General features: G+C 42.9%; 1 protein-coding gene across 1 annotated transcript in view; it reads right to left on the bottom strand.

The window, feature by feature from the left end:
* Positions 1 to 22,883: 22,883 nt before the first annotated feature.
* The window catches only part of PPP4R2 (protein phosphatase 4 regulatory subunit 2), a 28,731-nt gene continuing 24,452 nt past the window's right edge, over positions 22,884 to 27,162 (bottom strand). Inside the window, exon 9 of the mRNA XM_066596709.1 lies at positions 22,884 to 25,601. Coding sequence (XP_066452806.1) covers positions 25,291 to 25,601 — 311 coding nt within the window. The 3' untranslated portion in view covers positions 22,884 to 25,290. The remainder of the gene's footprint in view (positions 25,602 to 27,162) is intronic.

Genomic DNA, 27,162 nt, shown 5'->3' with positions numbered 1-27,162 from the left:
GTGGAAGTCATAATCAGGGGTGTAGCTATAGACGGTGAATAGGTGGGGGTGCCGCAAGTCCCCCCTCTTTTTATAATTACTGTAAACTTTCCATTACCTAATCTTACTTAAGGCCCTTTTACACGCAACGATTATCGCTCAAAAATCGTTCAAACGGCCAAAAGTGAGTGATAATCGTTACGTGTAAACGCAGCCGTGCACTATTCATTCACTTGTCATTAGCCGCGGGTCTTTAGCTGGCATAAAAACCTTCATTCAGCCACTCAAAAGACATTTCGTTTGAATGGAATTTGTCCAGTCTTTTGAGCGGCTGCACAATGGTTTTTGTTTGCCTTGCATACACAATGAGTACATTGTTTACTCATGCTGGGAGAAGATAATGGAATCTGCAAGCCAGATAATCCCTCACATAAATACACACCCATTTGAGCAAACAGCTGTTACTGAGTTAACTTTAGCTAATGAGGGAAAATAGTGATGGTTAGGTGTGAGTAATTTTTTGCAAAAAGGTCGTCAATTCGTGGGAAGGAGATCGAGCCACAGAAGGAAACGCTGAAAGAGCGGTCAGAGAGGTAGGAGAAGAACCAAGAGAGAGCAGTGTCAAATGCAGCAGAGAGATCAAGAAGGATTAGTAGGGAGTAGTCGCCCCTTGATTTGGCCATCATTAGGTTATCAGAGAGTTATCAGAGAGAAAACGTGTGAGGCGGGAATAGACCAGGCGTTTGAATAGTTTGGAGATGAAGGGGAGATTAGAGATGGGTCAGTAACTGGCAGCGTCGGTTGGGTCAAGGGTCAGTTTCTTTAGCAGCGGGGATATGATGGAGTGTTTGAATGAGGAGGGGAAAATACCAGAGGTCAGGGAGAGGTTGAAGATGGTGGTGAGGTGGGTAATGACAGCCAGGTCCAGAAAGAGACCGGAGGGGGTGTGAGGGAAGAGGGTCATTAGCGCAGGTGGCGGTCTGGAGACTTCTTCCTCTGTCATTAGCTCAAGTATAGATACTGAATGTGTGATGGATGCAGTGCTGAAGAGACCGGGATCGAGGCTAGCTGTTTCTTTTTGGATGTTTTTGTTTTTTTTCTTTGAAGTGGGAGACTTGTTTTCCAGCACTGAGGTTCGTCACGGGGGCTGTTCTTTGGGGCTGAGGAGGGAGTGGAAGGTGTCGAACAGTCATTTGGGGTTGTGGAATAGTGAGAAGATGGGGGACGTGAAATAGACTTGTTTGGCATGATGGAAGGCGAGGTTGTAAGTTTTGAGCATAAAGTTTAAGTGGGTGAAGTCTGCGGGCTGTTTAGATTTGTGCCACAGTTGTTCAGCACACCTAGAGCATCGCCAGATGAAGTGCATTTGGGGCATGAGCCAAGGTTGTCGTGGTCTGTGGTGGATGACTCGGATGAAAGGGGGGCCGCTTCATTCAGGGTGTAACTGAGGGTGGTGAGTAGTGTTCGGCAGCCAGGTTGGGGGATGAGAGGAGAGAGATGGTGGACAGGGAGGACTGTAGGGTTTCGGCAAACTGCTGGATGTGGATGGTCCAGAGGTTCATAGAGGTGCAATAGGTGGGCGGGTCTGGGGAGATGTTAGAAGGAGAGGAGGTTGTGGTCTGAGAGTGGGAGGGGGAAGTTAGTGAAGTGGGAGGCAGAGGAGACTTAGGTTGAGTGTTGCTGTGGGAGGAAGGCTGAGGGAGGAGGTAAGTGTTAAAAACTGGGAGGCAGATGGGAGGATGAAGTCACCAAGGTTAAGGAACAGGTGGGTTGGACCCGGGGGCCGGTAGATGACTGTGACACACAGGGACAGGGAATGTAAGAGTCGTAGGGTATGGACTTCGAACAACAAGAAGGAGAAGGAAGGAGCTGGGGGAATAATCTGGAGCTGCAGTTTGGCAAGAGGAGAACACCTATTCCTCCACTACGCCTGTCGTCCGATCTGTGGGTGTTGGAGAACTGCAGGCCATCAATGGACAATGCAACTAGGAAGGCAGAATTGGACTGCTCTATTCACATTTTGGTGAGGGCGAGCAGGTTGAGATGTTTGGAAGTGAAGAGGTCGTGGATGACAGTTTGTTGCACACGGATTGGGAGTTCCAAAGGGCACATTTAAAAAGGGACAGGGGTGTGTGCGGGCTAATGGTTGGGCTTGGGGGGTGTTTTAGTGTGATTGGGGTGTGGTTTTGGCATGAAGCAGTGCGGGGTGGGCCAGAGTTGGGGGAGATGTCCCCCGTAGCTAAAAGTAGTAGGATAGCGAGGGTGAGCAGGTGATTAGGGAATTTGTGAGGGTGGCTGTGGTGTTTTTTGGTGGTGAGAGGGGAATGGAGGCATTTGAGGAGGGTGAGGAGAGCATGCAGGGGCTGATGTGGATGGAGTGTTTATTGTTCTCCTTTTAATAAACAAAATGTGACGAACAAACTAAGATGAGACAGATTCCTTATTCTCAGAATAGGCCAACAATAGTTGATTGGTAGGGTCTGCCACTTGGGATCTCCACTGATCAGCTAATATTGGGCCAGCTGTCATTGCAGACAATGCTGGAGGCAGATAATACTGTCCATAGTGCAGTAACCCAGGTTAGTAATGCTGGCACACCTCCTATTGAATCCAATGCTATACTAATCTGGGCCAATGCACTACAGATAGCGCTATCTGCTTGTGGCTCTGTTCGCAATAACAATAGGCACAGCGAACAGTTGATCAGCGGGGATCCTACCTATCAACTATTGATGATCTAGGCTCTACTACAGTCCTGGAAACCCCTTTAACAAACAAACTTTACTCTGTCCAGAAGGCATCAGATACAGTACAACAGATGAGGCAAACCAGGATGGCATGGCATGGTTTGGTTCTCTCACCAACTACTTGTACAGTCCACATAGTCATATTTCATATAAGGTGTTTTTCACTTACGACCTGGGTGGGGAAGGGCTATTTCACGCAAGCGCTATTGGTTCCATTTTCCTGCTTGGTCTGTCGCACACTACTTCGACCTCCACTAGATATATTAGACCTACCGCTTCGGGCAACATCAGTACTGCTACGATACATACTTGCACTGTGAACCTTCTTATACTCCTCACATGCTTCTCCCATTCAGTGGTCTACTCCTTAGCAATGCATGCTTGCTAGGGTTCACTCTACTATTATCCTAGAGACTGGTTAGTCCAACTTTCTATATGGTCATCATGCTAGGTCGGAGAGCTTAATCTCACATCAGACATCCCAAACCATGCCGCTGCACATTAGTCAACAATAAAAGAAAATGAACCCCCCAAAATTTACAACTCTAAGAGAAAACTATCCCTGATAGACCCCAATTTATTTTTCATTACTTTAGATGACACTAAATCTACACTTTGTTGCTTGCGTATCTACTAGATCTTCTTGCTGTATTGAATGGAAGACTTCACGAATTGAGTGCAACCGATAACATACAAGGTATCTCAAGAATGAGGTTCGTCAATTGAAAAATAATGAAGATGGGACACACAGCTAAGAAATCTCAGAGGGAAATGTCATAGTTGTGAAGAAATCAATATCGACCATTGCATTATCTCCTCGCAGCATCCTGAGTCATTGTGAGGGCACCACTGAAATAAGGTGAATTGCTCCGTCCAATTTGGTGACCTTCCACCTACATCAAATGTCAGGAAACTTTAATAAGAAGATGATGTTCTCTCAACGGGTACATTGTGACACATCCGAGGTCTCTAAAGACACAGCATATTCTTTAGTCCATCAAGAGTCTGACTCAAGGAAGATGGAAGTAATGGAGGTTGAGGACTGAGGTTACCGGCGAGAGAAGTAGAGGAAACATCTGGAGTAAATACATTTATAAAATGTCACATGCTGTCTGCAGTGTTCCACCTAGGGATTGTTTGCTAACTCAATAAAGCAACAATAATGTAAAAACAATATAACAATAATGTAACAACAATGAACAGTAATGTAGCAACAATGAAACAATAGTTTAACAATAATGTTGCAGCAATATAACAATGCTGTAAAAACAATGTAGCAATAGTATGACAATAATGTAAAAATAATTTTGTGACAAAGTAATAGTAATGTAGCTACAATGTAACAATAATTTACCAATAGTGTAACAATAATGCAACAACACTGTACCAATAGTGTGACAATAATGTAGCGACAATGTACCAATAATGTACCATCAATGTAATAGTAATGTAAAATAATTCATGTAAAAGTACTAAAAAAAGGTTTGCTACCATATTAGCCAGTAGAGCAAAATGTGATTTTTCTCAGTCAGAGAAACCAAGTACTCCTGTAGCTATGATACCTTTTAATGGCTAACAAAAATATATGATGATACTGCAAGCTCTCGGATCCTCTTATGATCCTTCCACATGCATAATGAAATAGATTTGCTCTGGGCATATATAAATACAAATTTACACACATGAAAAGGCAGAAATCTAAGACTAATTTCTACATAAAACAACACCAGACAGGATGAGCAGAGAAGTAAATACTTAATCAGTCCACTGGCATTAGTGCCAAGAGGTGACAGGCTTGTGTGTTATCTCTCCTACAGACCTGCACATAAGGAAGATGAAACAATACCTCTGCAGTGCCACCTGGCAGCATTCCTTCAAGTCAATGTATGAATTTTTAAAAATCTTTAAAGCAATAATTTGGAAAAAAGACCCCTACTTGCTGCCTTCCCCCAGGGGGAGAGAGACAATGCCCTCCCTCAACTCACCTACCCCTCAGAGGTTCCGCACATACACCCCGGGAGCGACCTCCCCAAGAATAACCCTCTTGACCTCCTTCAGACCTTTCATATTCTCCACTGATGCAAGAACCCTGCTCCGAGATTCATTTCATTCTTGAGGGTATTAAAAATGGTCCTAAATTTACACTCCCAGATTCTTCTGTGACTTGAAGTTGCCCTTTAGTATGATAACACTCATCTGTTCCATGTTGTGTCCATTACTAGAAAAATGTTTTGCCACAGATAATTCCATCTTTCCCTCTCTAATTGTGTAGCGATGAGAACTCACCCTGGCTCCCAGTTTTTGTCCTGTTTTCCCATTATAAAGCCCCCCAACAGGACTTTCCCTGCAATACACAATATTGGACGTGGAACCTGTGAATGTCCCCGGGATCTTATAGTCCTGCTGTGTGTTGGGGATTTGTATCCTGTCCGTGGTCAGTACATGTGAGCAGGTCTTACAGCTTCTTATATTGCAGGGAGAAGTTCCTTTTTATTTTGTAACAATACTGTAACATCAGTGTAACAACAATGTATCAAGTGTGACAATAATGAGGCAGTAATAGGCTTTATTCACATGACCGTTTGTATGAGGCAATGTACCCGTGTTTCACACCCGGCCAAAAAATGCAACCATCTGAGGCATTGGATTCCAATGCATTCATTCACATGGGCAAAATTGCAGCACGTAAAAACATTACACCATAAAAAATAGAACAGCGGGCGCTTTTACGCATGGCCGGAAAAGATAGTTCTGGATCTATCTTTCGACCGATATATGCTGCTGGCTGCCATAGACTCCTATGCGAACTGAAAAAAAAAGGGGGGAGGGGCAGTTTAGCAGCATTCAACACCGCGAAAAGCTTACAGGTGTCTCTATTTAGGCATTTGAAGGAATTCTGAGGATTTAGGGCTTCTATCCACTAGCACTTTTTTTAGCTCTGCGATATCACAGCGTTTTTTTCAATGGGACTTTCTAATGTTAAAATCACATCGCACAAAAATCGCAAAAGCGATTTTAACGTTAGAAAGTCCCATTGAAAGAAACGCAGCGGTATCGCAGCGCTAAAAAAAAGGTAGTGTGTAGAAGCCCTTCGGGTGCATTCACACGAGCGCATATACGGCGCGTTTTTGCACCCAATCGTATATACGTGACCATCTGAGGCGTTGGTTTCGAATGTATTCGTTCACACGGGCGATTTTACGGCGCGTAAAAACGGCAACCCGAAAAAAAAACGGAACATATGCGACCGAAATACGCGCCAACGCATATTCGATGGCTGAAAAGATAGTTTGCAAAGTAGGAACAAACGATGATACGCTTTCTAGCTCTGGTCATGATCGCCGAAAAACGTTCTTTCTGGCGATTATACGCTGCGGACGTGCGAACGTAAATACGCCTACGTTCGTGTGAATGCACCCTTAAACTGAGAGAGGGATTTCCAGGCAATGTATTTTTTCGCTAATACATTGCATCCAGCTGTGTGAATGGACGAGAAAATGCTAATTAAGCTCGGGACTTGATCGTGGAAAATCGTCCATTCAGGCAAATTCACGGGATGTCCGTGCGAACGTAAAAACGCATATGCTCATGTGAAGGAGCCCATATAGTGACAATGTAACAGTTCTGTAACAACAATGTAGCAATAATGTAACAATAGTGTGCCAGCATTTTAAGAATAATTAGGGATGAGCGAGTATACTCGCTAAAGCACTACTCGTCCGAGTAATGTGCTTTAGACGAGTATCTCCCTGTTCGTCCCTGAAGATTCGGGGGCCACCGCGGAGCGGGGAGCTGCGGGGGAGAGCAGGGAGGAACGGAGGGGAGATCTCTCTCTCCCTCTCTCCCGCCCGCTCTCCCCTGCTCCCCGCCGCAACTCACCTGTCAGCTGCGGCGGCTCCCGAATCTTCAGGGACGAGCAGGGAGATACTCGGCTAAGGCACATTACTCGAGCGAATAGTGCCTTAGCGAGTATACTCGCTCATCCCTAACAATAATGTAACAACAGTGTTTCAATGGTGTGCAAATAATGTAGTGACAATGTAACAATAAGATAATGGCCCGTTTACACGTAACGATTGTAGCTCAAAATTTGTTCAAACTAATGAATTTGAGTGATAATCGTTCAGTGTAAATTCAAACAAATCGCCCACTATTCGTTCAGTTGTCGTTATCGCTGACTTTCACTCAGCATAAAAACTATCGCTGGATTGCTGGCTTCTCATTACATATAAATGCTCCCCGGTCAGTGCTTCACTTAGATGGTGAAGCCCTGAGTGAGAAGCCAGCAAAAAGCCTGTGATATAGCAATACGTTTTTCAGTGTAAACGCTCTGCAGGAGCGCTAATGACCTTAGCGGTGACGTCAGTACTTGTGCAGTTGTTTAAACGACTGTCGTCCCGTGTAAAAGGGCCATAACAATACTTTACCAACAATGTTTAACTAGTGTGACAATAATGTAACAAAAATGCAGTGACGTAACAACAATGTAACAATAGTATGACAATAATGTAACACAAATGTATGGATAGTGTAACAATAATGTAGAAACAATAAATCTATATTGTAACAACAACGTAGCGACAACATAACAATAATGTGACAGCAATGCAACAAAAGCAATTCAGAGGCTTTAAATTTTATTCAAAAAGGTTAAAGAAGAAATTTTTTGGCACTGCGTTCTCTCGTGAGCTGACTGTACTTCATAGAGATTAAATTGTTGGCAGACAATTCTGTTCTCAAGTGGGGATAGATTAGATAGATGGATGGACGTACAGATAGATAGATAGATAGATAGATAGATAGATATGAGATAGATAGATAGATAGATAGACAGATATGTGATAGATAGATAGATAGATGTGAGATAGATAGATATGAGATAGATAGATCGATAGATAGATAGATAGATAGATAGGAGATAGATAGATAGATAGATAGATAGATAGATATGAGATAGATAGATAGATAGATAGATAGATAGATAGATATGAGATGGATAGATAGATATGAGATAGATAGATAGATAGATAGATAGATAGATAGATAGATAGATAGATAGATAGATAGATATGAGATAGATAGATATGAGATAGATAGATAGATAGATAGATAGATAGATAGATAGATAGATACATAGATAGATAGATAGATAGATAGATGTGAGATAGATAGATATGAGATAGATAGATAGATAGATAGATAGATAGATAGATAGATAGATAAATAGATAGATATGAGATAGATAGATAGATAGATATGAGATAGATAGATAGATAGATATGAGATAGATAGATAGATAGATAGATAGATAGATAGATAGATAGATAGATAGATTGCTGTGTGGAAAAATGCTATAAAGTAAGAACACTTCAATATTTGGTCTGACCACCCTTTACCTTCAAAGCAGCATCAGTTCTTCTAGGTACCTTTGCACAAAGTCAGGATTTTGTAGGATTATAGTCGCATGCATGATTAAAGGGGTTGTTCCGCGCCTAAAGAGAAAAAAAAAATTTTGCCCAGTCCCCCAGTACCTGTAAAGGAATACCGATGACATGTGTTATTGAAAAAAAAAAATTCCCTTACCTGAACCCCCGTTCAGCAACTTTAAAAAATCTTCTGTCCAAGATGGCTGCCGCTGGTCTTCTCCCATGGTGCACTGTGGATGTTCTTCTGCAGTCTGCGCTCCACTGCCGATTCCAGCCACCCCATTGGCTGATCGGCACCACGTGATGGAGGCGGAGCTACGCGATGACGCGGAGAAGAGAGAGGAGCCAGGACGCAGCTCGTGAGCCCGGACCATCAAGAAGAGGAATCTTCAGTGCGCAAGCGCGACTGTTCCGGCAACCAGAGGAGAAGTTTGGTCGTCGCCATGGAGACGGGGACGCCAGCACCGGGAGGGGGTAAGTATATAACTTCTGTATGGCCAATATTTAATGCACGATGTATATTACAAAGTGCATTAATATAGCCATACAGAAGTGCATAACTGCACTTGCTTCTGCGGGACAACCCCTTTAGGGCCGCCTGCACACGGACGGGTCGGATTCCCGAAGCAGAGTTCGACCCAGTGCCCAGCCGGTGACCCCAGCTTACCTCTCCACCGTCTTTTCCTCTGCTGCGAATGTGTCGTTGAGAGGTCACTGCGCCATCGCTGTGATGATTGCAAAATGGCCACGGGAGGAACGACTTCCATTGACTTCAATGAAAGCCGGCCATGCGTAGCCTGCACAAAATTGCAGCATGCTGTGATTTCTCCCCCGCGAGCGGAAAATTGCAATAGATTTCCACTTGTGGGCAGGAAATCGTGTTTTCTCATAGCATGCTATGGGCTGGATTTGTTGCAGAATCCAGAGGCAGAGTTCCGCTCCGGATTTCGCAATGCAAATCCGCTTGTGTGCAGGAGGCCTAACCAATTGTACCAGACAGTTGATAATCATCATCATGTAGGTTGAAACACAGTCATTAACTGAAGCAGAAACAGCTGTGTAGGAGGCTTAAAGGAACCGCCAAACCCGGCTCCGAAGGTGGGGTTGTGGAAGACAATTTCTTGTCACAGATCATACACCATGGTAAGACTGAGCACAGAAACAAAACACAAGATAGTTATAATGCATCAGCAAGGTCTCTCCCAGGCAAAGATCTCAAAGCAGTTTGTAGATAGATATGTTTAATGATTCTTTTCTTTTGTCAGAGGTAGAAAAGAGACTTGTTATATCCCATGATGCTTTGTGTTTAATTTTCCTTTACATACTGAAGAAAAAACGTTCTCCTTGATAAGATAAAAGTCTACTTGTCCTCATTTTGATAATTTCTTTCCACTTCAGTGTTATTTCTGAGATCTCTTCACTCCTGAAGTGTTTCCTGAAACATTTCCTTAAATTCAATTTCCTTTCATTGCCATTTAATCTGCACACCCTGTCCTCAGATCCTCCATAAAACATCAGCGTGCAGCGCTCTGCATCCTGCCACACACAGCGTACATTATCATATCACTCGCCTTCTGGCCACAACCAAATATGTTTTGAAAAAAGGGATCATTGCATAGTGTTATAATATCCAGTAATGGCCCAAAGAAGAAATACCCAAAATATAGAACTCAGGGTAAAAAAAAAACATACATAGATTTTTATATGGAATCAATATTAATCTTGATTTAAAGGGTGTGCAGACTTTTGCAACCATTTTTTAAAAATTGGAATACCACTAAAAAAAAAATTCAAGCAACGTTACTAATAGTCTTCATTAAAACCACCAACGGTTTTGTGTGTACAAAATCACTTGACGGACTATGGGAAGATTGTCGGCTGTCTTGAATGTTTTCAGCTTGTGAATAATCTTAATCACCGAAGAATCATGGACTCCAAATTGTTTGGAAAAGGCCTAATAACACTTTCTGGATTGATGAGCAGCAACAGTTGCTTCTCAAAGATCATTGCCGATGTCTTTCCATCTTGTCATTGTGTTAACACACGCCTGAATGCTCCAGACCAGCAAACTGCCAAAACTTCTGCTTTTGTAGATTTGGTCACATTTACTGGTGATCCATTAATCAGGGGCATTTAATTAGCAGCATGTGACTGCTATGTACTCTCTTAATTCCTATGGAAGCTGTAAGTCTGTACTTAATTTTTCACACGTTTCTTCCACATTTTGGCTTAGTTTTTGTTAAATAAATAATGACAGTGTAATTTGTTGCATGTTGTTCTTTATCTGAGGTTGTATTTACCTAATTTTAACACCTTCTAAAGATCAGGTGTGTTTCTTATTATGTCTTGATGTGTAAAATCATAAAATTTTACGAGATTGTATTTAGTTTTCTAATGACTGTAGGTCTGCATGAGGGCTGTATACCCAAAGGCAGCAGGACAGGGTTAAAGCGGTTGTATCAGAATTTCTAGTTATCCTTTATTCACAGCATAGAAGATAACTTGTTGACCGTCCTCCTAACTGCGGGCTTACTGCTCAGGTAGTTCTATCAACCCCATTAAAATGAATGGAGCGCTGACCATGCACGGCTCCATTCAGAGTGATGTAATTGCCAGCAGAGGAGTGACTCCCGCAGTAACAGGAGAGCGGGACACCGGAGTCCTGCTTTCAAGATTGTCAGGGGTCTCAGCAGTGAGACTCCCACCAATCAGCAAGTTATCCCCTATCCACAGGATAGGGGGTAACCTGAAATTCTGGTAGTTCCCCTTTAAGCGGCAAATTCCAGTTAATACGCAGCTCGATGTCTGTAAGCAATGAAGAATCTAGTGTAAATAATTTGCTGTATTCGCATACCCTGCTGGGAATTAGTTAAGAAGTCGTTATATAAGCGCTTACTATTAGATATTTTTTTCAGTTTTGAGAGAGACTTTTGTCAATATCAGAAAATAGTCCCCCGCGCTCCTCCAAGTAGGGATCAAGGTGGCACAAGTGGCACTTCTCATGTGTCACTAAGGACGCCGAATGAGCGTCAGAAGTTAGACCGCCCATGCAGCTCTGCGATCCTTGAAGTATACGGTGTGGACCAATGCCGACTGCGTTCGGGGACAACATGTGTAAGTCAATTGGAGATGATATATAGGTGTAGTTATGTAGAATATGTGTTATGCTTGAGAAAGACGCCAAAGAGCGTTGAAACGCGTAGCATTCGGTACTTGCTATTGTGTATGATATAATAAAAGCATTTATACTAGATACTTGGGTGCCACCTTGATACATACTTGGAGGAGCGCCGGGGACTTTTTTCTGATTCTGGATACATTGGTTTTACTTGCCGCTTCATTGCAAAGTGGGCAACATTCCCCAAGCCAGCTCTCCAGGAACCACAGGATAAAGACGGGTGTCAGAGGTCCACCACGGATCGATAAGTTTACTGGAACTTTGAGGTGCTGGTGGAGTCCTCCTGCCGGAGCCTCCGCTAGGCACCGGGTAAGTACCCCATTTTTTCCTCTTCCAAATATATTTGAGTTTTTTGCTAGAAGCGAGGTTTTAATGTAACTTTCTAATACGGAGCGCTGCAACAACATTGTTTTTCTTGTGCTTTTGTCAACATAACGTTAAATACATGGTGGAATCATGTTGTTTCCAACAGAGGTAGAATAAGAGGCATAAAAGAGGTTGTGCAATAAGATAAAAATCACTATCCAATCACTGTAGATACAACTCCTGGAACCTGTCAGCTACCGTAGTTGAATGAAGTGCTGTGACACTCATTTTTTACTAAGGCACAGCACCATACATTTGGTTGTGGCTCTGCCAGCTACTGCATCTAACCACAGCTGGGCCCATTTCAGTGAATAGGACCGAGGCCGATTTCACACAGGCGACAAAATCGATAGCAAGAGAAAATGCATGTTTGTGAAACCCATTATTTTCAATGGTTTCCTGCACATTAGCGATGTTTTCACTGATGAGATGTTGCAAGAAAAAAAATTGCAACATGCTTTATCTTTCTGCGATGTGCTATTTTTTATCTCCCATGTTTCCCTATGGAGCCTCCTTGTTTATCGCATCTCAAAGCACGACCTTGTGATTTTCGTCCAATGCGTTTTTAACATTAGGAAGTCCTATTGACTTATGCAATAAAAAAAGTCGTGCAATTTTATTGCGGGTAGCAGCGATGTGATGCAAGATTATTCACAAGAAAAAGCATCACTGATGCTCAAAAACCGTGGGAACAAAGCTGCGATATCGCCGCGATTTTCTCACGGCGATATCGCGATCACCGATGTGCAACTAGCCTGAACTGCAGTACTCAGTGCAGCTACTTCTAAATGTGTCTGGCATTGCACGTGCAAGTTAATAGGTCTGAACTGCAGTACCAAACACAGTCAACAGATAAGAGTAGCATATTTTTTTTAGGGAGGGGGTAGGAGACCCTTATTTCAAATTCCAGGCAACCCATTTAACCCTGACATTCTAGAATAAAGAAAGACCCTTGTACAATGCTGCATTCGAGCATGCAAAAGTAATAGAGGGGAGACCCCCATCCCAATGCAGCACCCCTTCCAGCAGTCAACAGCTGCACTTGCTTTGGAGGACCTCTAATGCTTTATTTTAGCTTCACCATGAATATGCACATTGTAGCCGCCATCAATATCTGCTCATAATATGGTGTTCCAGCAAATCAACGTAAACCAGTATAAACCAAGTGGCTGATTATCCATCAGAAGTTTCCTGACCCCAGAGAACGGTGACTTTTCACCTCCAGATTAAGTAATTTAGGATCATGTCAGATTCCAGGTAGACATCCTTGGCAGATGTTGCTGTACTAATGGTAGGAGACATATATAGAATCCTTTGGGGCGCTGCCGGGACATCGACACTCTCCAGAGCGGCACTTTCCAATTGCTTCTATTAAGATAATTTGCAAAGCTTCAAAGTAAATCTAAATCCTAGTTATATACACTTTCCTACCAAAAATAATTGGACACCTGATAAGAATCACAAGTATCATTTATATCCATATGTTAATACTTAGTGGGGGTCCTTTGGCCCTAATGACATCAGATACTCTCTGTTACATACTTTCTACTAACGTCTGATACACTTCAGCTGGTATTTCCCTCCATTCAACTTGCAAACGTCTGACGAGTTCTCTCAAGAGAAGATGGACGCTGTTCATATTTCCTGACCCAACGTTCCAGTTTGTCCCAAAGATGTTCAGTAGGGTTCAGGTTGGGACTCTGTGTAGCCAGTCCAATCGTGAGACATCCATATCCTCAAACTAACATAAAACAGCAATGGATTTCTTCCACAGCCCCCCCAATAAGAGCAATGTGGGTGGAGGAGCTGAACGATCTTATGCGTTTTGACGAGCTGGGAGCGGGGGAGAGCAATACAAGGGGAAAAATTTTAAAACACCTGGCAGGTCTTCAGGGCCTCTGAGAGACTCAGGGGATGGGTGGACTCGGGCCGACTATAGATCGGCGGGAAACTGCCTCTAAGAGATCACAAAATGGGTGTCGCTCCCTCCCGAGACTGGCTCTATCACTGCAGCCTGCCCCCCAGCTTATTACCTACCCTCCCCCTATCCCACCCACACCCTGCGTCCCTCCTGCCCTTTGTCTCCTTGTATGTCAGTGTTGTCCTTGTTCCTGTCCAATTGTTTATATGTTTGGTTGATGACCAATTAACCTGTTAAAAACGTACCGGAGTCCATAGAGAGTGGATACATTATTCTTTATTGTTTTCCAATCACACTCATATATACAAATGTATGTATGGAAATCTGTGAATAAAATACTTTTGAACGAAAAAAAAACAAAAAAACAGATGATGGATTTCTGACAGCACTTGTTGTCTTGTTAGAAGTATGGCTGACCATTCCCAGAGTATTACCACATTGTCGGCAGCACATTATTGTGTAGAATGTCAGGGTACACCGCCGTCTTAATGGTTCTTGTCACTACAATCAACGGGCCGAGACCATAACGGAACCTCCGCTGTACTTACCTGTTGGCACAACACACTCAGGCAGGTGGTGTTTCCCAGCATCCTCCACACCCAGGTACCTCCATCAGATGTGATGATGAAGTAGTGGGATTCATCACTCCATAGAAAATTCTTCCATTGCTTGACTGTCCAATGCCGACTCTCCTTGCGCCATTGTAGACGGGCTGATGCATTGAGCTTCGGGATGGATGGCTTGTGTGCAGCGACATACCCCATATATCCAATAGTGTGAAGTTCCCATCACAACCTATGGGTGCGTTCACACGAACGTATATCGGCTCGGTTTTCATGCCGAGCCGATATACGTTGTCCTCATGTGCAGGGGGGGGAGGCTGGAAGAGCCCAGGAGCAGAAACTCAGCTCCCACCCCCTCTCTGCCTCCTCTCCGCCCCTCTGCACTATTTGCAATGAGAGGAGGCGAAACGGGGGCGGGGCTAAGTTCCGGTAATTAGCCCCACCCCTGTTCCGCCTCTCCCCATTGCAAATAGTGCAGAGGGGCGGAGAGGAAGCAGAGAGGGGGCGGGAGCTCAGTTTCTGCTCCTGGGCTCTTCCAGCCTCCCCCCCCTGCACATGAGGACAACGTATATCGGCTCGGCGTAAAAACCGAGCCGATATACGTTCGTGTGAACGCACCCTATAGCTGATACCTCCATGGGTCTGCCTTTTATGTAGCATGGTTTAGGACACGTGACATGCTAATAAGACACCATGCATTCTACTTCTAGGGATGTCCAAATACTTTTGGTTGGATAGTGTATAATGCAGGCTGCGAATACTGTATGATAACTCCCAGCAAGAGAAACCACTTAATCTTAAGTGCTGCGGAATAGGTTGGCGCTATACAAATAAAGATTATTATTATTGTAGATATGCTGCCGTATATGAACCTGTGATGTCTACTGGCACACTGCAGCATCCTCCGGAGTGCACAGCCAATGGCATAGCAATAAGGGCAGCAGAGGTTATAAGCAGGACCAATTCCTTGCAGTTCCGTATGTAACACCAGCCATAGATGGATGGATATATAATTTAGATACCTGAAATAGTTGCCGGAAAAAGTAAGTGAATCCTTGGGAAGTCTCTAAATACATTTATCTTATTTGGCGGCACCTCCATGAGACAGATGGAAACCTATGCCAGGTACAAGCTGGAGATTTTTGCTTGCTACAATCTACACCAGTTTCTGGCATAGATATAGTAAATGTGATGGGCTGCGCGCAACCATGCCCCCTAAAGCCGAGCCTCACCCACTTTTTGAAAAAGTGATGGGGTGTAGTCTAAATTACCAAAAAATAGCAGTTTTCACATGCGTGCCAAAATTGCGTCTTTCGGATGCCAGAATTTTGGCAACCAAGTCATAATAATTATGTCCCAATGTTCTGATTTGCATAAATTTCCCAGAGGAGCATTGCCTTATAAGTCTCCTTACTTAGCTTTTAGGTGTCCCCAGACCCCTTCTGGGTGCTCTCCTTGGGGAGAGACTATACCATCCCCATATCCACTCACCCCATAGGTGTCCCCACACACTTTTTGGGAACTCTCCTACGGAGACACAACACCACTTCTGACCAATGTAAAAAATAACACACATACAGCTGTATTGTTCATGTCTTTTATTGAGCACATTAAGTAATCAACCACAGTGTGGGAAGAAAAAGTAAGTGAGCCTTTAAATTTAATAACTTGTCGATTCTTGTTTACTTAAATAGGATTTGTACAATACTGAAAAGGAATTTTGGATCATTCCTCCCTGCAAATGTGTTTCAGTTCCTCAATATTTCTGGGATGCCTTCTTCATGTCACCCACAGCCTCTCAATAGGGTTAAGGTCAGGACTCTGACTTGGCAATTCTAAAATAATAATCATCTTTTTCATCTACTCTTTAGCTGATTTACTTGTGTTCTTTGGGTCATTGTCTTGTTGAATCACCGAACGTCTTTTCAGCTTTAGGGCTTAAACACATGAGCATGGCTTTGTCCCGTTATGGGGCTGTGAATTTCATGGCTGCATAATTTCAATGATTTTGTTTCCTCTATTGGGATTCTTAGGCGTTAATACTACACCGTGCAAGAAAGATGGGGCAGGACCCATGTTTCTTGTTTGTTTTTTTTAACTCACACAGAAGAGCGCGGCGTTTGAAAGGTTAAAAAAAAAAAGTTTTTTTTCTTGTTCATGCGCAACTATGCTCCGTAGCCACGAGCGTAGTTGTGTATACACTCATGTGAAGAAGCACTTAGCTCATGGACGGCTGCCCTTGCATTCTCCAGTAAGATATTCTGATCCCCTTTAGAATTTATTGTTCCCTCAATGATCCCAAGACATCCAGGTCCTGAGTTAGCAAAGCAGATCCCCAATAATGCCCACTGATGATACCCTCTGATGCCCCCTCCAGCAGGCTTCATAATTGGATGAAGTTTTGATTTCCAGTGTTCATTTTTCTCCAAACAGCATTGTGCATTTGTGCTAAAAAGTTCCATTTTTACATTGTCTATCCATAGAACATTTCCCAGATGCATTGTGGAACATCCAGAAGCTCTCAAGCAAACGTGAGACAGGACACAATGTTATTTTGGGACAGCCATGGCGTCCTTTGTGGTGTCCTTCCATGGTTTGTAGAGTCTTCTGTAGGTCTTGTGCTGTTCCCTCCAGATTCTTTCTCACCTCTTCCAGGATCGTCCGATTGCTCTTGGAGTGATATCACAGGACACCAACTACTAGGGAGAGTAGAGCAGTCATGAATGTTCTCCACTTGTAGATAATTCTTCTAACCAAGGACTAATATACACCTAGGTCTTTAGCTTTTGTAGCCTTTTACAGCTTCACGAGTCTCCATAACACATATTTTGAGGTCTTCTGAAAGTTATTTGCATGCAGTCATGATTCAGGCTAACAAGTCTTTCTGGAAACCAGCAGATTTATCAGTAACCAGGCTTTATTGAGAAGAACACATTTGTCATTAACCAGGATTTGTGTGCCTTAATTTAATGAGCAAAGCACCTGTGAAACCACCACTTCTAATCGTATATCCTTCATTGAAACACTTCTTGTGAATTAGTGTAGTTCTTGGAAAAGTCATTTACTCAGATGTTCACTTACATTTGCTCCGGCACTGTCGGTGATCACTCAATATGCTCAATAACAGACATGAACGGTGCAGCTGTGTTTGTCTATCATTGTTGTTTAGATAACGCTCAGACTACATTTTATTAGCAATCAGTTCAGAATTTCAGGTTATTTCAAAAGGTTCACTTACTTTTTCTTGCAACTCTAGATTCTGCTGCAGGATATGTGCTAACTCTGTGTGCTCATCCAGTAAAAGATAGACATGACTCCTAGCTCAAGGCTGGACTGGCACTGTTTAGATAGCAGCACTGGTAAGGGTGCTGCAACTGGGACCCCACAAATGTGGGATGCAGGGTGGTCCCAGCTTTTATAAGATAGGTAACTAAGCAGATTATCCTTTCCTCGTTGAAATCAATTGGACAGAAAACTGTGTGTTCTCAATAGTATGGATTTAAAGCAACCCTCCGTCACTGGACAAGCAAAGACGGCTGAACTTCTTCTCTAACTACCTGATGCACATTGCACATTAGTATGCATCATTAGTCTCGTAGGACATGATTTGCAGACCACTCACCAACTTGGAGCAAGTTCATAGAAGAGTTACCAAGATGCTGAGCGGTCTGCAAATCATGTCCTATGAGGAACGGTTGAAGGATCTGGGAAAATATTGAAAATCATTGGCTTTTGTAATTCTGTGTTACTTTCGCACAATTTTATCGCCAGTGTGAGAGTGCCATAAGACACATCATATTGATCTGACTAGCCCGCATGTGGGCAGCATTGGGCAATCAAAGCAGGTGCAGTGTCTTAGACTGATGATGCATACAGTTTGGCCAACTTTGTTTGTCCAGGACCGGAGGGTCACTTTAATGTCACACACATCATTTGCAGCAGCAGATCTAGATTCTTCACATGTTCAGTGCAGATTGCAAGCTCTTCAGCACCAAGATGATAAACTATTTCATCAAATCTGATGTATTGGTTGTGTACTGTATGGTACAATACACCAAGTATGGAAGCCATTCCCAAACCCACAGCACCCCCTAGTGGTGGTAAGTAATGGTGCAGCCCCAGAATCCTAGTAAAAAGTTGCTGGTAGCTTTATTGCCCATTTTATCGTCATTCACATAAAATCCAAACTCTTAAATGTCTGGGCGGTTCAGCTGCACAGTTAGGGACCTTTTACACACTGCTGCTTCTCGTCTAGTGAGCTTACAGTTTAATATAAAACCAAAGTTTTCCAGTCCTTTAATAAATAGTGTTGAGTAAACTGAACCGTGTTTAGGATCAAACCTTGCTAAACGTTCTGCTCAGCATGAACCCAATCCAAACTTTTAGCAAAGTTCTATATGTTCGGCTTGCTCAATGCTAATCCTGAACACTGGTGTACAACAATTCCTAAGAGCCATACGGTACAAACCTTGTAGAATACTCTCAGGGCTTTTATGGCTCTTGGACAGTGGTATACACCAGTTCTTGGAGTTTTAGTGAACTTCCGGTCCGGTTTGAACTAATTCAGACTGAAACAAACTTTTTGCAAAAGTTCGCTTAGCACTAGTAATAAGTATCATGTACATCCTACAGCAAACTGTGCCATGTCCTACCCATAGAGGTACTGCTATAGATGCCAAGTCATCAGCAAACTTGTGGAAAATGAACTATGAACTGGTTTCCAGTCCATGGATATACTGGATGTCGAACAATCAAGACTCCTCCCGATACTAAGGACTAATAATTTTAAAATCTGAGCATATGTTATGCCAACTACTCCTCCCAGCTACCATTTTTTTGTGTCCACCCAGTTTACAAATCCACGTCTTTCCAGCAGAACTACAGCTCCCAGCATGCATACATCTGGAGAGTCACCATTCACAGATGCTCTATAAAGATGACTGCTGAACAGTAAGGCCGCTTTCACACGGCTGAGAAAATCACGAGACTTGTGTGTTGCAAGATGTACAAATCTCGCTCGAATATGAACCCCACTCTTTTGAATGGGGTCATACACATGGCAGCATTCCTATCTTTTTGTGTTCCCTTGGAACGCCTCGCCCATTGTTTTCGCACATTGGAAAGCGCAATATTGGGCTGATTTTCATAGCCTGATATCACACTCGCCCCCATGTGAAATTTGCCTAAATCTATACTAGTCTACTAAAAGTATTTGGACCCCCCTATCAGTAGACTGGATTGGGTCTTATTAGCATGTCACGTGTCCTGAACCATGCTACACAAGATGCAGACCCTTGGAGGAGTCAACCATAGGTTGTGATGGAAACCTCAGGCTGTTAAATATAAGGGTTATGCCGCTGTACACAAGCGCAATGCATCATCTACAATGGTGCAAGGAGCGTCGTTATTGGATAGTTGAGCAAGTGGAGAACGTTCTATGGAGTGATGAATCCCACTACTCCATCTTCATATCAGATGGATGTACCTGGATGTGGAGGATCCTGGGGAATACCGCCTGCCTAAATGTGTGTTGTGCCAACAGGTAAGTACAGCGGAGCTTCCATTATGGTCTGGGGCTGTTTTACGTGGCATGGTGTCGGTCTGTTGGTTGTAGTGACAAGAACCATGAACACGGAGGTGAACCCTGACATTCTAGACAATAATGTGCTGCCGACAATGTGACAATATTCTGGGAATGGTCAACCATACTTCCAACAAGACAACACACCTTGTCACAAATACTACGGCGTATTACATGTTTGGTGGATATGGGTGTTCCACAATTGGACTGGCTGCAAGTAGGAGTCCCGACCTGAACATCTTTGGGATGAACAGTGTCCTCCTTTGGGAGAACTCGTCAAACATTTGCAGGATAAATAGAGGGACATACCAGGTGAAGCGTATCAGGCGTTAGTAGAAAGTATGCCATGGAGAGTATCTGATGTCATTAGGACCAAAGGAGCCCCACTAAGTAGTAATATATGAAAAATAAATACTATTTCTAGTTCTTCCTCAGCTGTCCAATTACATTTGGTAGCATAGTGTAGAAAGCAAGATCTATAATGCTGCAAAATGCAACTATGCCAAATGCTTACCAGAGACTCCTTTACCGAATGAAAAATTCATCATAGGTGGAGGGGTTTCATTTTGGCAGTTTCCCTTTTATTTGCACCCCATGCCTGAAATTCCATTCAGTTGTCAACAAGAGGCAAAGCTGCATTTTAAATGCTAATCAGTCAGTAGTATAAGTGGCCAAGTTACTAGTGTAGACTGCCTATACTCAGTACAGCCATTAGATGGCAGTGTTTAGCCAGAAATCTTATGCAAATATCAGAAATGTTTACAGGCTCGCTGTTTATATCTGCAGCCAGCAAACTACATATACTCCAAGACTATGATGCAGCAATATACATGAAATGTAACAATGTCAAGATTGTACAAGGATTATTTAACCTTTTAAGGATGCAGCCCATTTTTTTTTCTTCCAACTTTTGGTATTCCCTCCCCACTTAATGGAAAAATAAGTTGTTTTTTTTTTTGAGGGAGCTAACTGAGGGTTTTTTTTTTGTGGGACGAGTTGTATTTTTCAGTGATACTAGTTAACCATATAATATACTGAAAAACTTTTAATAATTTCCAAGTAGTGTGAAATGGAAAAAGCAGTAATTTTGTAATTTTGGGGAGGGTCTTGTTTTTACAGTATACATACTGCAACAAAAATGCCATACCTTTATTCTGCAGGTTACAATGATACCCAATCTAGTGTTCACTGTGCTACTTAAAAAAAAATTATACATATTTTAGCCAAAAAATTATTTTGCCCAACCTACCTATTTTTCTGTTGCTGTAGCTGAGGGGGACATTTTTTGTGGGACGTCCTGTAGTTCCCATTTGTACAGATGACTTTTTCATCACTTGGCAATATCAAATAGGTTATGGTCTTTTTTTTTAACATAAATACAGGATAAAGGGTTACAATACCAAAAACAAAAACAAAAAAACCTTCCCTTTTCCTTTTTTTTTTAGTTCTCCTGGGGGGACTTGAACTTGCGACTATTTGATTGCTTATACCATGTACTGCAAGACTTCAGTATTGCAGCATGTGATATTTCTGCAGGCAGTACATTAAGAAAAGCCACAGGCCTGTCTTAATAGGCAGAAATATATGGCAGACCTGGGAACCTTCAGAACATCTGCTACCATGACACCTGGACAGCAACTCAATCTCATAACTGAAGCCCCGAAAAGCCCACTGAAATAAATGAAAAGTAAAATCGTACCAATTTTTACCCAATGTGGCGATTCTCTGATGGAACAGAGAAATAAAAGACAAAACTGGTGATGTGAAGGAGCCCCAGTGTGTATTATAGCAAGTTTTGCTTTTCCTTCTTTCAGGAATAGCACCATGCTTGTACAGAGGTGGTGCCTGGCATTGCAGCTCAGCCCCACTCAAGTGAATGGAGCCCAGATACTATACCAGACGTGACCACAACTGCAAAGGTGGTGCTCTGAGATTAAACTTTTCTATTCTCAAGCAACCCCTTGAAAGAGCCATTATGTCAAAAACCATTTTCATCCCAGCCACCTTCACCTGATTGTCACACTCGACGTATTCTATGTACATTGCAGTCATTCTATGCAGCATAGCCTCCTATCTGATATTTATCATGAACCAGCTTGATCTGTAGATTTCTCCCTGCTTTGCCTGTCACCATTCTGTACTATCAGTGCTATGATACATCAGCACATCATCGTGAGTAACTAGAGCCTGTACCATCTCTGCCTGTAGGGAGGACACTAATCATCACTTTCGATATACATCTAAATAGCTATGGTCCATAATTGTACAGTTTAGAGGCTGAGCGGTGCTCTCCATTATAAAAGCTGGTCTCACACAGGGCGTAAATGCTGAGGAATTTCCGTTGCGATTTCAGCACAAGGCATGTGGATTTTGAAAATTTCCACAACGAATTAAGCAGTATTTTTGAAAATATCTATTTATGCTGTGGAGCTGAACCTTTGATATAATGGGTAAATCCTGCAGCATTTCGGCAAGTCAAAAAAAAAAAAAAAGCATCCAACTCCAGTACCACTTAGTTGCATATTTGTGGCAGGTTTTCCGCTGCAAAAAGCTGCAGCAGATACACTACATGTGAAAGTGGAGCTGCTGATCATCAGTAGTAACTGTGATAGAAGTGTGTCCCCTCTAAAGAGCTTCTGCGGTAGACTCCATGCACTAAATCACACAGGAGTTGTACGGATTGAAAACTGCCTTCCTGAGATAACCAAGACAAGTAATTCCCAGGTGGTCAAAATTCAGATCACATGACCACATCCACCTGAGAAGGACTCCAGAATGGAATAACTAAACAAGGTAATACTAGCCAACATATATACTGGAGGGATAGCTACATAATAAATGCAAAAAAAGAAAAAAACTAACATTTCAGCAAAGTGGCCCATTAAAAGAACCTGAAATGCAATACCAGATATGGCCCCGAGCAAGGGTGGTGCTGGAGAGTAGACTTTCCTATTCTCAAGCAACCCCTTTTAAAATATTCTGCTCTTTACCAAGACCCCAATGCCACTTAAACTACCATTCAGCCCCTCATATAAAGCAGCTTACACTCGCTTCTTAGAATTTCTGACTTTTTTTTATTTTTCGGTGCATTATATATATATATCTGATAAAAATGTACTCCATCACTTATAACATAAATATTTATTGCTTCATATGAATACTGTATTGAAAGCCCAAAGCATTCAGTTTTACACACAGAAATTATACAATTAGATAACGTTCCACAAAGGCAGTGAACACTCGTTACATCCTACAAAATCTACTTTTACCGAAATTTAAAAATTCTAAATATCAAAAAAGCTATTACGTCTGAAGAAAAAACAGGTAGAAACTTGGCAGCCAGGAATTGTGACGCTCCATTATACCGATATTGTTGGATGGCGTGATGTTAAAGAGCGGAGTGAGTTGCTGAGGGGGTTGTGCTTTGAAGCTGGTTGAAAGATGTTCTTCATCCGCTGGCTGTCAAAAAAGGCGAAATTTGAAGAAGAGAAGAGAAGAAAAAAAAAAAATTGACCTTGAAAAATTAAAGTTTTATAAATGATGATCTTGATGGATCTCAGATAGGTCAGCCATTCAGTCCAGGTACATACGGAAAAAAATATTCTCTCTCGCTGCATTCATATACACAGACGATGTCTGAAGTCAAGTGACGAGGAAGATGAAAGTACCTTTTTGAGTGTTTCTGTAAATCAAGTTTCCCAGTATTTACACTACAGAGACTGGTCTGCAACTGCTTCCAGTGCGGCAGCTCACAAGCGCACGTCATCATAAATTAAAAAATATATATATATATATAAAGGCGATTCAGTCTCTTGGAATGTTAAAACAAAAACGGCAAGACCTGCACTTTCCGATGAAGAGTTTCGCACTATTGCAGTATGCCCTGCACTGGCGGCCATTGGAGGGCCCTATCAAATCATACGAGTAGGTTCAATTTTAACCACCACCTTACATTTAGCATATGTTACGCTTTAGTCACATCCAAAGCTGCATTCAAAGTGAGCTGCAAGAACCTCAAAGCTACCAGATGCCCCCTGCTGGTTAAGTGCATGTACAGAGAAAGTTTAGTGGATTACACCAAGTGGAAGGGGTGACTTCTTTACAATGTAGTAGGCATAAAATGATATGTGACAAACTAGAATTATTTTTGGAAACCTGCCAAGTGTGAACAGGGCCTTGTATGATCTCTAGGGACGTCCGGCAGCACAGTGCTGATTATTTGATGCAGCAATGGAGTCTAAGATCTTGTGCACAGCGCTATACAGAGCCATATTATGACTGATAGAAATCTGTAGGGCCTTTACAGCTTCCCGTTACCTCTGTGCACAAGACATGATATAAATCATGTACGTAATAGGTATCCCAAAACAATTTACAGGGTTGTTCAGGTGAGATAATTTTCTCAAACTTGATGCAAGTCTGTGGGGAAAAAAGCCGCTGTACTCGCCTGTTCGTTCACCAGGAGATCCAGTGCTGCAGCCTATCTAGGTCTTTGTTTTGGAACAACCACCAGCTGACAGCTGCAACCAATCAGAGGAAGCAGCAGTCAGGTGCCATTGTCTTGGTGTCATGGCTCCCAGCACCTCAGAGATGCCAGGAGAACATTATCTGACTGCAGCGGTAAGGTGCTAGCAATTCCAAAACAATGACCAGGACCACCGCAGGGCTGCAACATTGGATCGCTGAGAGGGAGTACAGGTAAGTACTGCTGGTTTTATGCTTTTCACAGTTTTGCATCAAGTCTTTTTTGCTTTAAAGTCATGTTGCACCCAGACAACCACATTAAACATTATATGCGGACTGTATCAAAGCAGTAAGATGCTGCTTAAAAGTGAACCAACACATTGAGGATGACAGCGTCTGATAAATTTGTCAGCCGTCCCGATATGCCCTTCATCGTGAACGTAAGTCAGGTATGCTTTTACTTTTGGTTGAGGAGTCGTAAAACAGGTTTTGAGGAGCTCGACGCTAGCACATTCACTGCCAGAGGAATTAGTGTGGAGAGGAAACAAGGTTCCTATGAAATCTTCAAGAAAAAAAAAAAAAAAAGTAAAAAGTTTAGCTGAAATTAACTTCAATAATGAGGGGGACGAGAAGCTAGAGAGAATTCATTTTGCTTTTTTCCCCCCCACTTCTAACCAAAAACGAAAATGTGAGAGAAAAAAAAAAGGGTGGGGTGTGGGGGGGGGGGGGGGTAACAAAATTATAACCTTCCAGTTTAAAAACCTTTCTAAATAAAAAGAAAAAAAAAAATATCTATACACGAACCACTGATCTGACCAAAGCAACAAATCAGCGGGGAACAGAACCTGAAGGGTTGAGAGATTCACAGTTCTGAAATGGGGTGAATAAAGCTCAGTTTCTATTCCAGAAAAGTTTTTTTTTTGTTTTTTTTTTTTTCTTTCATAACCTGCCTTTTGTAAAACTAAAAGGTCCGCTTTTTTTGTTTTTTTTTTATTAAGTAAAATTTGTATACAGTGTAAAAACAGAACTGTCTGGAAAATACTGTGTCTCTAGGTGTCAGTGTAGTTAGTCTTGTTCCATAGGTTCCTCTGCTACATCTGTGGCCCCCTCACAGTTATCCATGGGAGACTCGGGAGGGATTTCAGGACTCTTTTGAAAAGTTTCTGGGTGCTGGGGTTCAGTGCACACCGTGTCAGCTTTACTTGTCGAGGTCATGGTCTCGGATTCGTCTGTACTCAAGTCGCTCTGAGGTTCAGATGCATCCGACTGCTCCATGTGATTGGATTCCTCGGGGGTCTCTTCACTTACACACAAGCTGTTGGTGGTTTCCTTGTCGGCCTCTTCAGCCGCAGATTCACTTGACGTCACTAAAGATTCTGCATTGGAGAAAATACAGTATGATAAGCAAGTATTCCAGGTCCTTCAGGAGCAGCTACAAGTCGATATGCAAGCTATATATTATTTTACATGTACAGGGTGTGTGGCAACATTACAACCCTTGCCCATGCGCCCTATTAAAGGAGATGTCCCGAGGCAGCAAGTGGGTCTATACACTTCTGTATGGCCATAATAATGCACTTTGTAATGTACATTGTGCATTAATTATGAGCCATACAGAAGTTATAAAAAGTTTTATACTTACCTGCTCCGTTGCTAGCGTCCTCGTCTCCATGGTGCCGACTAATTTTCGCCCTCCGATGGCCAAATTAGCCGCGCTTGCGCAGTCCGGGTCTTCTGCTTTCTTCTATGGAGCCGCTCGTGCCAGAGAGCGGCTCCGTGTAGCTCCGCCCCGTCACGTGCCGATTCCAGCCAATCAGGAGGCTGCAATCGGCAGTGGACCGCACAGAAGAGCTGCGGTCCACGAAGGTAGAAGATCCCGGCGGCCATCTTCAGCGGTAAGTATTGAAGTCACCGGACCGCCGGGATTCAGGTAAGCGCTGTGCGGGTGGTTTTTTTAACCCCTGCATCGGGGTTGTCTCGCGCCGAACGGGGGGGGGGGGGGGTTTAAAAAAAAAAAAAACCGTTTCGGCGCGGGACATCTCCTTTAAGGTGCTCTCACACATAGCTGAATTGCTGCGAATGCAAACCAAAAATGGTATCAATATAAGCACCACGCGGTGCGGATCTGTTACCTGATTTTCTGTAGCTGAAAAAAATGTGTAAAGGAACCCCAAGTGCATATGAACATCGGAGCAGGAAGCCCCTTTATAACCCCCCACCCCCCACCCCAAAATCAGCTGTATGCTAGGAGAGGGACCCATGGTGATCAACCGATTGCCCCAAGCTCACATTCTAAAAAAGGGGCTTTGCATGTTGGCAGAACCCCTTTAAAAGTGGTATTCTCTCCCTATAAAGTGATGGTGTATGGCTAAGAGACTATTTTATGATGAGTGGGGGGGGGGGGGGGGCTCCATCTGGGAAAACTAAAAGGGGGCGATAACGCTACATTAACACTGCATCTCCTAAATTTTCCCAGTGCAAAGACATTTCTGGGCACCCACTGTGCAGGGAAGGGAAGAACGGTGAGGGGGTGTAGTGCTAAAACAACGCTGCGGTCCCATCATTCTTCAGTTACGGGTCTCAGAGGTCAGGTCCTACCGACCAAAGTGATGGCATAGCTTAGTGATAGGTCATCACTTTACAAGATGGGAATACCCCTTTAACCTTCAACTGTGAACATGATCTGTGAATGCGATTCTCGGAAATCTAGAATGGGTAGGGGTCTGGGAGATTCCACGTCCACAGTTAAAAGGTTAACACTGATGAACCATCAAAAAAAAAAAATGTAAAAAGGTTATCAAAACGCTCAGGGAAAGGTTAGCAGCTTAATGGGGTTGTACCAGGATCACAAGTTATCCCCTATCCACTAGTTACACCACCCAGTGCAGTGACAGGCAGAGGGCGACAGTGGATCCCCCAGTCATTTCTTGATGGATA

This window comes from Eleutherodactylus coqui, chromosome 3 (assembly GCF_035609145.1).
Source record: "Eleutherodactylus coqui strain aEleCoq1 chromosome 3, aEleCoq1.hap1, whole genome shotgun sequence".
NCBI lineage: Eukaryota > Metazoa > Chordata > Amphibia > Anura > Eleutherodactylidae > Eleutherodactylus > Eleutherodactylus coqui.
This window is presented reverse-complemented; position numbering and strand designations above follow the sequence as displayed.